Here is a 12,681-nt window from a genome sequence, read left to right on the forward strand (position 1 = left end):
TGGCGCGTTAGTGAGAGAGAAGATTGTGTATACACTTGTGGACATAAATAAGATGACATGAAAACTTTGCTGTAATACGTAGTAGTGTTTATCGTCAATAGTTTTGTCCTTCCTCCCGCTCCGATAAGTCTCTTATGTGTGTGTATATATATACACAAACTTTTTGACGGGATCCTTAAGAAATTTCAATTCTACCACTAAATAAAAATAAACAAAAGTGGAGGTACCCTAAAAAAATAAGCCTTTGGTAAGTGGTTCCCAAAATGTCACATTTGGAAGTGATTCTGCCATTCCTAAAGGGTGTGGTAGGCGTTCGCATAGGTATTTCAAAGGGGGTGATGCTAATTTTGCCATTTCAAAAGGTTTTTGTTATTATTATTAAATTCAGATGAACGAACGCCGGACAAAATTAAAACAGCAGAAATTAATAATTGAAGATTGAAAAGGAAATTATCTGCTTAAATAATATATGCATGTATCTGAAGGGTAAAAAGTGCACTTTCATTCTCTCCCAATTGCAAATCTTCGTCTTGCCGAAATTGCTTTTGATGAAGGTGATGATAAGGATTGTAATATAGGTTCTCGAAATTTGATTATGAATCACAACCATCAATATCGTGATACATCTTCAAGTTTTGTGCCGCTAGACACTAAGTTAACTCTACAACTTGCCTATGCAAGTCTTCAAATATCACGTCTCGTACTCTATGTTCATGGTAGGTCCACATTAACCATATTTACACCAACCATGAAAACTAATAAAAAAATTCATCTAAAAAGACCCTAAACTTTGATTGGCTACCCTAAAGCACCCCTCTTTAATGTATGAATCACCACCTGAGAATAAGAGCCATATATATGGAGGCTATGGTAATTTCATGATCGGATGATGCAGATTACGTAGCCGTCAGTTTGTTTTATTTTCTAAACCGACTTTATGTTGTTATTTTATTAGGGTTAGGGTTTTAAGAGTTTTTATTTCGTTATTTTATTAGATTTAGGGTTTGGGGAGTATTTATGTCATATTTTATTACGTTTATGATTTTTGGCTATAAATATATGCTTATAGCCTCCAAAGAAAGACAGTTGTTGATTATTATTGATTTTGATTAATGATAATACTCATAATTAAGTTTATTCATATTTTCCTTTAAACTTTAGAGAGTATCTATTGTTTGTAGAAGAATTCTTAGATTATTGATAGACTCAAGATCTAGAATTAGTTATCTGTTGCTTTATTGTTGTTCTTCACTGCAGCCTACTAAGTCACGCTGCATCAGTTAGTATCAAAGCTCAGTTACTTTCCATGAATGGGGAGGAGCAACCATTTTGCATAGATGAACGAGGTGTACGTAGGCACGAAGACAGCACGTAAGGAGCAATCGGTGATTTGTTTGAGGCACATGAGTGGTGGGCTAAACAATTGTCGTCGCCAACCAAGACCGCGATTTACGGAGGCGGAAGGTAAATCTATCGCTGAACATTGGCAACACACGGAGGATCGATTCAGGGCTATGAAGGATCAAATTGAAGATCTCACTACCCAATTATCCAACTTGTGTGGTCAACATGGGAATGGATTTAGAAACCCGTTTGAGGAGCGCCGAACACACGGACGTCAGCACCTTGCACAAGCTCATGTCAATTGGTGGGTAAGTAGATTCGAACTCAAAATTTCGAAATTCGACGAGGATCTAGAACCCGACAAATTTCTAGATTGGGTGTTGGCTGTTGAAGAGGTTTTTGAATTCAACGAGGTGCCCGATGAACAACGAGTCTCTTTAATGGTACATACATTCCGAGGAAGAGTTTGTGCGTAGTGGCAACAACTGAAGAAAACTAAGAAGCGGGAAGGTAAATTGAAGATCAATAGTTGGGAGAAACTATTGAAATATATGTGGGTCGCTTTCTTGCCCCATAGTTATACCATGGGTCAAAAGTCACAAAATTAGAGACAAGAGTCTATGGCTGTGACAAAGAAAATAGAAAATTCCTACAAAAATGAGGTATTTAGGAAAACATGGAGTGAAGCGAAGAGTCCACGACAGGTCAATTGGACCCTTACTTGCCAACCACAAATCCATAAATCGAATCCATATTCTGTGGAGGAAGAAAAAGAATCTGTAGATGAAGAATTTCAGGAATCCATATTCATAGATGTAGAGTTTAGACATGAAGATGTTGTAGATCATTCGCAAGGATTTGCAGATTAGGATTCCCCACCAACCTATGATGACGATGTCAATGAGGAAGAACCGATTGAAGGATCTTTGGCATCCGACCTAGAAGACGAGTACGAAGAGGATGGATTTTCTCCCATGCTTGGCGGCCTCTACCTTGACGAAGATGACCAAGAGGAAGAGTACAACAAAGATGGTTTTCTCTCATGTTTGGTGGCCTCTACCCCGAAGATGAGCCAACAGGTGACATCAACAATTATGAAGAGGTTGATGAAGATTTTTCAGGTGAAATGTCTAATTATAATGATGAATGGGTTGATTATGTTGATTTCCTTGGTGTTGAAAGTATTTTAAATTCTCCTAACAACAATTGTGATGAGTACTATGCAGATGAGGAAAATTATATGTTCATAAGGGAAACAACGGTTGCCCTGTCCTGAGTATTTTCATGGCAAGTGAAAGGGAGAAGGAACGAGAGAAGAACGGCAAATCTTAAGTATTGTCAAGTGGTGTATGGGGCTTTCATGACAACCATCAAAGTATTTCGATGATGAGAAGCGTCACGTTTATTTTGGGGTGTTGCCTTGTCTTGATCTTGAGGAAGGGCGAGTGGAACAAGTTGATAGGGCATCCAAAGAACCGTGGAAAGAACCGGCCGAATTTGATGATGAATTCTCTCCAACAAGGAGAGAATGATGCAAATTACGTAGCCGTCAGTTTGTTTTATTTTCTAAACCGACTTTATGTTGTTATTTTATTAGGGTTAGAATTTTAAGAGTCTTTATTTCGTTATTTTATTAGGTTTAGAGTTTTTAGCTATAAATATATGCTTATAGCCTCTAGTGAAAAATAGTTGTTGATTATTATTGATTTTAATTAATGAGAATACTCATAATTGAGTTTATTCTTCTTTTCCTTTAAACCTTAGAGGTTGTCTATTATTTTTAGAAAAATTCTTAGATCATTGATAAACTCAAGATCTAGAATTAGTTATCAGCTGCTTTATTGTTGTTCTTCACTGCAGCCTACTAAGTCACGTTACATCATTGGACCAGGCAATCGACCAGCAATACATAGGCACAGCTCTGAAAAACCTTAACAGCAACTCATTAGCTCATCATCAACAGATTATTCTTCCTTATATTGCATACGTGTATATAAGTTAGTTTAGTTTGTTATATCAGCTAGTTAGTTATATAAGTTGGAACCGTTACGTTGTTAGTATATACTCTGTTATTTGAGTTGTAAAACAGAATATATAAACTCATGTATCACTTTGTATTCTTGAAGGTTAATGAGATCAGTTTTATCTTCAATTTCTTTCTTTCTTTACAATTTGATATGGTATCAGAGCTTTTCACTTTGTGAAAGTTCAATTCATCAATGTCGATCCCAATTTCATCAATTCCAGTTTCCTCGATTCCTGAAGCCATTCCCATTTCTTCTTCCCATTCATTACATTTCTCTCTCAATGATAATCCCTCCAATCATTACTACCTGCATAATGGTGATAATCCAGGGCTATTGTTGGTTCCTCAACCATTAAATGGTGAGAATTATAACACTTGGAGCCGATCCATGACCATGGCTCTTTCTGCGAAGAACAAGTTGCAGTTTGTTGATGGAACTCTTCCTCATTCATCCACTCTCAATGAATCTGAGTTTAGAGCCTGGAAGAGGTGCAATGATACAATATCTTCATGGATTGTTAACACTGTATCGAAGGACATTGCTACTAGTATAATCTACATCAACAATTGCCAGGATATGTGGCTGAGTCTGAAGGAAAGATTCTCACAGAAAAACGGACCACAGGCCTTTCAACTTCAGAAAGCTATCTCCAGCTTCTCACAGGATAGCATGTCTGTAAGCTCTTACTTTACTCGTCTCAAATCCCTCTGTGATGAATTCAGCAACTATATGTCTTTTTCTCCATGTACTTGTGTTCCTGCATGTTCTTGTGGTAGCTTGAAATCTGTCCAAACATTTTTTGATCAACAGTATGTTTTCCAATTTTTAATGGGGCTCAATGAGTCTTTTGCTCGCATCAGAGGTCAAATTCTCTTGATGGATCCACTTCCTCCAATTAATAAAGTGTTTTCACTAGTTGTTCAAGAAGAAAGTCAAAGATAAATCTTCATAGGATCCATGACTTCAAACCCTGCAGCCTTGATAACCAAATCTGTCCCCACACAGCAGAATAGGTTTCCTAAGCAGATGACTCGAAGGGAAAAACCAGTATGTACTCATTGTGGCATTTCTGGACATACCATGGATAAATGTTACAAGTTGCATGGCTTCCCCCCTGGATTCAAATTCACAAAGAGGCCTTATTTTTCCCCAAGCTCAAGTGTAAACTATGCTGCTCAGACTCATGGAGAACATTTTTCTGCAACTCCACAAGTTCCTTAGCTGCCAATTACAGTAGAACAGTGTCAAAAGCTTCTGGAATTCTTGTAGACAAATCCTCATCAAGCTTCCGCCAATCAAGTAGGTTCTTTACCTGCTCCTCAAGATCACCTTTTCTCTCAAGGTTCAGGTAACACTCATGCTTTCAGTATTCAGCATTCTGTTTTTCATTCAAACCTCAACTTATCTAAACTCAAACCAAATCCGACAGATACTCCTTGGATCATTGATATAGGAGCTCCTGATCACATGGTTAATCTCCTTTCTGTAACAAAGCTCATCAAACATCTTGGTTGCTACCTCATCTTTATTAACTCTTATTGTTCCATACAGAATCTAATCACTTGGAAAACGATTGGAGTGGGTGAGGAAAAAGAAGGGTTGTTCCATTTGATTCAACCTGTAAGCAAGCTTTCTCCAAACCATAGTGTTAATTCTGCTATTCTCAAAACTCCTTCAACAGACATATGGCATTTTAGGCTAGGTCATTTGTCTAATTCTAGAATAAACATGTTGCACAATTCAGTTCCTTTCATTTCTGTTGATTCAAATACAATCTGTAATATTTGTCCCTTGGCAAAACAGAAAAAGCTTCATTTTCCTATTAGTAATAAAACTTCAAAGGCTCCTTTTGATCTTATTCATGTTGACATTTGGGGTCCCTTTTCTCAGCAATCCACAAATGGATCACATTATTTTCTTACTATTGTGGATGACTTTAGTAGATATACTTGAGTTCATCTTATGCATCAAAAGTCCCAAGTTAGGGTTTTTATTCAATCTTTCTTCAAACTTGTAGCAACTCAGTTTAATCTCAAGATAAAAATCTTGAGATCAGATAATGGTGCAAAATTTCAAATGGAAAATTTTTTATCTTCTCAAGGAACTCTACATCAACTCAGTTGTGTAGAGACACCTCAACAAAACTCCATTGTTGAAAGAAGACACCAACATTTACTCAATGTTGCTAGGGCTTTAAGGTTTCAATCTCATTTACCTCTTTCTTTTTGGGTAGATTGTGTTTTAACAGCAGCTCATCTCATCAACAGAATTCCATCTCCTTTGTTGTCTAATAAATCTCCATTTGAATTGTTGTTTTCTGAGCTTCCTTCTTATTCTCATCTAAAAGTCTTTGGTTGTCTAGCTTTTGCCTCCACCTTATCTAGATATAGACACAAATTCCATCCTAGAGCTACTGTATGTGTTTTTCTAGGTTACCCTCATGGTATGAAAGGATATAAACTTTTAAACATTCATACCAATTCTGTTTTTATATCTAGAAATGTCGTCTTTCATGAACATGTTTTTCCTTTTGCATCAAAAGAATTTTCTTTCCATTCAGATGTTCAATCAAATGATGCAATCAATAATTCTCCTTGGTTCAATAATCTTCTCTATATCAGTGATGATACTTGTCATCATTCATCTCCTATTGTAGAAGATAAGTTGCATGATGATTACTCCACTCATGACATAGTTTCTCATGATTCTCATAATCATCATCTATCTTCTCCCAACATTAATCATCAATCAGATTCTATAGCAGAATCATCTATCATTCCCACCAAAACTCTTAGGAAATCAAGCCGCACCAGGCAAGCTCCTAGCTACTTGCAGAATTATCATTGCCAACTTGCTTCTTCCAATACCACTTCATCTGATTCTATGGTTGGAATTTTTGATGACACTATAATTGATAATGATAATGCAGGTATCCCATATTCCCTTTCTTCTGTTTTGACCTATGATCATCTTTCCCCTTCCCATAAAGCATTCAGTTTATCTCTTATTTCCCACAAAGAACCAAAATTTTTCATCAAGCTGTCAAGTTACCTGAATGGCGTGAAGTTATGCAGGCAGAACTTGATGCTTTGCAAGCAAACAATACATGGGTGTTAACCTCTCTACCCCCCGATAAGAAAGCTATTGGTTGTAAGTGGGTGTATAAAACCAAGCTCAAGGCTGATGGCAGTATAGAGAGACACAAGGCTAGGTTAGTGGCAAAAGGGTATACTCAGAGTGAGGGTTTAGATTATCATGAAACATTTTCCCCTGTTGCCAAACCTACTACTGTTAGATGTCTTTTAGCTATTTCAGCAGCTAACAATTGGTTCCTTCACCAATTGGATGTCAACAACGCCTTTCTCCATGGAGATCTTGATGAAGAGGTGTATATGACTGTTCCACCTGGTTTTTCCATCAAGGGGGAGTCACAGGTGTGTAGATTGACAAAATCTCTATATGGTTTGAAGCAAACCTTTCGTTAGTGGTTTTCTAAGTTCTCCAATACACTGGTTGCTCAAGACTTCATTCAGTCTAAAGTTGACTATAGTCTTTTCACTAGAAATGAGGGTTCAATTTTTATTGCCCTTTTGGTTTATGTAGATGATTTTGTCTTGGCTAGTAACAACTCTGCAGCCATCAACCAGTTTACTTCTTCTCTCAATGAGAAATTTAAACTTAAAGACTTGGGGAAGTTGAAGTTTTTTCTTGGCTTAGAGGTAGCTAGATCAGATAAAGGAATCTCTTTATCTCAAAGGAAGTATGCATTGGAGATCCTTGAAGATTCTGGTTTATTGGCTTCTAAACCATCTAAATTTCCTATGGAACAGAACCTCAAAATTTCTAAGGATGCTGGTTCCTTATTGGCAGATCCAACTAGCTACAGACGTCTCATTGGCAGATTGATTTATCTCACAATCACACGTCCTAATTTAGCTTATGTGGTTCATACCCTCAGTCAGTTCATGGATCAACCCCGGTAACCTCATTTAGATGCTGCTCAAAGGGTGTTAAGGTACCTAAAGGCTTCTCCTGGTCAAGGGTTATTCTTTCCTTCTTCGTCAGATTTTCAGGTAAAAGCCTTTTGTGATGCTGATTGGGCTGGCTGCTTGGACACTCAAAGGTCTATCACTGGTTATTGTATTTTTATTGGTGATGCTTTAGTCTCATGGAAGTCCAAGAAACAACAGACGGTTTCCAGATCATCTGCTGAGTCTGAGTATAGGGCTATGGCATCCACTTGCTGTGAGGTTACCTGATTATTCAGCTTACTCAAGGATTTACAAGTTCTTCATCCACAGCTTGCAGCTCTTTTCTGTGACAGCAAGGCTGCAATTCATATTGCAGCTAATCCAGTGTACCATGAACGCACCAAGCACATAGAAATCGGCTGTCACCTTGTCAAGGAAAAGATTCAACAAGGTGTTATACATACCTTTGCATGTTTCTTCTGCTGCCAACTTAGCTGATATATTTACCAAACCTCTTGGTTTTGCACAATTTAGTGCTTTGCTGTCCAAGATGAACATACTCAATATTTTTCATCTTGAGGGGGAGTAACAGCAGCTCATTATCTCATCATCAACAGATTATTCTTCCTTATATTGCATACGTGTATATAAGTTAGTTTAGTTTGTTATATCAGCTAGTTAGTTATATAAGTTGGAACCGTTATGTTGTTAGTATATACTCTGTTATTTGAGTTGTAAAACAAAATATATAAACTCATGTATCACTTTGTATTCTTGAAGGTTAATGAGATCAGTTTTATCTTCAATTTTTTTCTTTCTTTACAATTTGATAAACCTCAGCTTCCAAAGCTGTGGACTCGCTGGTGGCCCAGCCCAAGTGGCTATTCGGATCCATGCTGGCCCGCGTATTCGCCATTGGCTGTCCTTTGTTCTTTATTATCATGTCAGTCAGTCACTGGGACATGCTATGCTCTCTCGGCCGGCCAGTATTTTTACTGGAGAGAGCAAAATCAATTAAGTACTCCATCAATGCTATGCTATCTTCAAGTAGAGATATTCAAAGCAAGTAAATGGGGGGTTTTCGTATTTGCTCGGAGCAGCAGTAAATGTTATTAACTTCATGGTCCCATATCCATAAAGCCAGTAACCGGATTGCTTCGGTGGGGCTTAACGAGAGAGCTTTTATGAAAAATCTGGGACATGGACGCCTCACGCCTACCATTTCCTTCCAATTAACAGCAGCAAACACCACGTTGCTGAGTTTTATCGGCAAATGAGACAAGAGGAATAATCTAAGAAAATGAGATCGATCACAGTTCAAGAAAATGATAGGACCAATCCATATTATACACGAGCAATTTGTATAACGAATTAACCTCATAGCCCCGAGTCTTCCCATCCATTCCCCTTCTACATATCAAATATATATTGATAGATACGAGAAAAATGGACGAAAAACACAACGAAACTACTATTGCTACGTACGGACGGAAGCAACCTCTTGGAGAATAAAACTGCTTCAGAAAATAAAAATAATAGTACACACAATATGGAACCATTCCTTGTTGTGCTATCTGGGTTGTTGCCTTTGCCGCAGAAAGAATACTCTGAAACGAATCAAATTAGAAAGCGATGCGACAATGGATTAATAGTAGGGAATTACAGGAGGAGGAGGAGATGCATATGATACTCCTATAACAGGCGGAAGGGGCGCGTTATTAAATGAGGGTGGTGGTGGAGGCGCGTTTGAAAACTTGGTCGGCGGAGGATGGTGGGATGACGGTGGATGACGCCTTTGTTGTTCAGGAGGTGGGTATGGTTTTGAGCGGTGGTGGCTTGGGGTTGGTGGTGATGGTGATGGCACTGAATGATCATGATGGCTTGGTGGGGGTGGTGATCCCGGAGTAATGCAACCAGATGGTGGCGAAGGAGGTGGGGGATGATGCAATGGTTCAGCCAGTGGAGGTGGAAATGGAGCTGTTGAATGTTCATTTGTCGGTGGAGGGGGCGGTGGCGATGGTGGAGAATAATTATGATGACTTGGTGGTGGGGCTTCAGCCGACTGCTGAGGAGGTGGTGGTGGTGGTGAAGTGTAACTATAGTGATGACTTGGTGGTGGGGCTTCAGCCGACTGCTGAGGTGGTGGTGGTGGTGGTGGTGAAGGGTAACCATAGTGATGACTTGGTGGTGGGGCTTCAGCCGACTGCTGAGGTGGTGGTGGTGGTGAAGGGTAACTATAGTGATGACTTGGTGGTGGGGCTTCAGCTGACTGCTGAGGAGGTGGAGGTCGTGGTATGTGTTGATAGGGAGATGGAGGAGGTGAATGTTTAGGCACTGGGGGCACATAGGGAACTGGTGGTGTAATTGGTGAATCTCCTTCACTAGGTGGGGGTGGTGTGAAGTGGTAATGATTCGATGGAGGTGGTGGTGTGTAAAGGTAATGACTTGGTGGCGGTGCAGAATGGTGATGGCTTGGTGGAGGTGGTGTGGAATGGTAACCACTCAACGGAGGCGTAGCCGGTGGTGGTGAATGCACAACTGATGGTGGTGGTGGTGGGAGATGCGTCCTTGGTGATACCCTTTGACTGGGCGACGGTGGTGGTGGCGGTGGGAGATGCGTCCTTGGTGATACCCGTTGACTAGGCGGCGGCGGCGGTGAGGTGTAGGACTCTTTGGGAGGAGGTGTTAGTGAAAGATGTGGTGGTGGCGGAGAGCGTGATCTGGTCGAAGGCGAAGACTCTGATGTTGGGGGTGGGGGTGAAGGAGCGACAAATGGGCTTGGCGAGTGAGCTCTACGTGGAGGTGGAGACCTTGGTGGTGCTCTTCTTGGCCTTGGTGCAGGCGAAGGGGAGCCGCATTTGAAGTTGCTGCAGTCTACAGGGCGAGTAGCTTCTGAAGAAGAACATTCCCTGGAAGATCGTTGATCAATCTTGGCAGGGATGCAGTTCTTGCGTCCGTTGGCCACAACCCTTCCACCAGCAGAAATAGCGGCACACTCTGGAGCCTCCCCAGTGAAATAGTTGAAAGAGTAGGTGAAGTTTTGCAACCGAGGCAGCTGGCACACACTTGCGGGAATAACACCCGTGAAGCTGTTGTGGGCAACATCCAGCTGCTCCAGGCTCTTCATATTACCGATAGTTGAGGGCAGCGATCCTTGAAGATGATTGAAGCTCACATCAAACACTGTGAGATTCCTCAGAAGCCCGATCTCCGGAGGCAAACACCCAGTGAGATTGTCATTCAGGAGGATGATCTCGTTGAGAGTGTTGCCCATCTTTCCAATACTGCCCGGTAAGCAACCCCCAAGATCGTTGTTGGCAAAGACCAGCACCGAGACTGGAGAGTTGCCAAGGTTCTCTGGGATGCCAAACCTGAACCTGTTGTCGTTGAGGAATATGGCGTCGAGATCCTTGTCGAAGAGCTTGGAAGGCACGGGGCCTTCGAACTCGTTGAATCGAAGATCCAAGAACTTGAGGGCTGGCAAGGACAGTACCACCTTAGGGAACTTGCCCACGAAGCGGTTGTTGCTCAGGTCAAGCTCGTAGAGGAGCTTCATGCGGCGGAAAGTATTGGGCACGACGCCGCAGAAACGGTTGGAGTTGAGGTGGAAGAGAGCGAGATCTGCGAGGAGACCGAGCTCCGGTGGAAGGTAGCCGGCAATATCAGCGTGGTTGAGGTCAATGCCTGCGACCACTCTGAGTGAGGCATCGGCACGAGATGGAGCACAGTAGACGCCCATGTAGGAGCAGACGGCTGAGCCATTCCAGTTGGCAGTGAAGTTTAATGGGTCTGAGAAAATGGCTGATTTCCAAGCTTGGAGGGCAATGTAGGCCTGCCGAAGCCTTGGGTTCTCAAACCTCAGGTTTGGATCTACAACCACGGCCAACTCTTCATCTTCGTGGGTTGCAGAGCAGATCTGGAAGAGGAAGCCGGAGGAAGTTGAAGCGAGCAAGAAAAGAACCAGAAAGAGGCTAGGGCGAGGAGTAGACATGGGTGGCGGTGATGGTGGCAGAAAATCACATGGAGAAAGGTGTTTTGTCTCGCAAGAGATACGCTGTGAGTTTGGACAGTGTGCCCATCCCTCCTCCCCAAGCTTTCTTTTTATATGCAAAGCCCCTTATCCTTTCTATTCTATTGCCTTTCCTTTTAGTTTATACTTTATAGAGTTGATAAATTTACAATATGAGTTTACTACAGTGGTGGGTGGGTGGGTTTGCAAATGCAGGAGGAGGGAGGAGGCAATTGAAATCACTTTTTTATGTCCTTGGTTTGTCGTACATACAATGAATAATGACATGCTGGCACGTCTCAGAGATTTAGAGAGAGAGAGAGAGAGAGAGAGAGAAAGAAAAAGAAAGTGGAAGGCAATGAATTATGAAACATCAAAATGTGTTATGGTTGAATGTTGATGAACGGGAGTTTTTAGTCTTTGACTCTTGAGGACGTGTCTCTCTGTCTTGTCACACCGCCCGGTAGAATTCAACTGAGACAGCTGAAATGTAACTGGATTCATGCACTACTTTTTCACAAAAAGGCAAGCAAGAACAACTATTTTATTAGCTTACTTAATTAATTACACGTATGTAATAAATACATTTTATAGACTGTAGGGACGTTGCTCCGTCACGGGTATCAACTACCCTCTCCGCACCACCTGCTTAAGAATAAGAATGCCGCCTTTTAACTTTCTCTTTACAACTTTTTACAAGCAATGAAATGCAAATAGATAAGTTTTTTGATCTTTTGTAGTTTTGTTGCCAGGGAGACATGGGTCCCACTTATACTCTGTCTCCACGATCTTCCAAGACATTTTCAAATGCGAATCTTTTTTCAAATTGAATATCTAAATTCCAACCTAAGACGCGGAGTCCGAATAATTACTAATAATCCACTTCCATAATTTCCCATTTTAAATGAATAAAGAAATTATGGATACTGAGGACAAGAGTCACCTCTGTTTGTTTGGTTTGGTCATCCCCCGACGAGCGATCTGGGTGAGTTTAGACTTTAGAGATCACACGCGTCATCTAAAGATTCTTCTTTTTTACTTCTTGCAATTTTCCATTTTTATCTATAATAAGAGACACTTTCTTTTTCTAGGTAAAATAAAATAACCATTTCATCAAACACCACTAACAGTCTTTATAGATTAAGACTAAGAAGAAAATGGGAAATTGATCAAGCCAATCCGGTTTTATAATTCTTTGACCAAAAGATAAAGGTGGTATGTGACGTTGGGTGATTGAACAATTGAAAAAAAGGGTGCACAACCGATGAGCCGATGATTATGTAAGACTGTTGATGGAAATTATCTTTCCTACATCCTTGGACAAAGAAAC

The 12,681-nt window shown here is 40.7% G+C and overlaps 1 protein-coding gene across 1 annotated transcript; it reads right to left on the reverse strand.

Annotated features, from left to right (window-relative positions):
• Positions 1–8,422: 8,422 nt before the first annotated feature.
• LOC132190207 (uncharacterized) lies at positions 8,423–11,504 on the reverse strand. Its single transcript, XM_059605120.2, has one exon. The coding sequence runs from the start codon at positions 11,331–11,333 to the stop codon at positions 8,988–8,990; it is 2,346 nt and encodes a 781-aa protein (XP_059461103.2). The 5' UTR covers positions 11,334–11,504; the 3' UTR covers positions 8,423–8,987.
• Between the last annotated feature and the right edge of the window lie 1,177 nt (positions 11,505–12,681).

This window comes from Corylus avellana, chromosome 9 (genome assembly GCF_965113065.1).
Source record: "Corylus avellana chromosome 9, dhCorAvel1.hap1.2, whole genome shotgun sequence".
Lineage (NCBI taxonomy): Eukaryota > Viridiplantae > Streptophyta > Magnoliopsida > Fagales > Betulaceae > Corylus > Corylus avellana.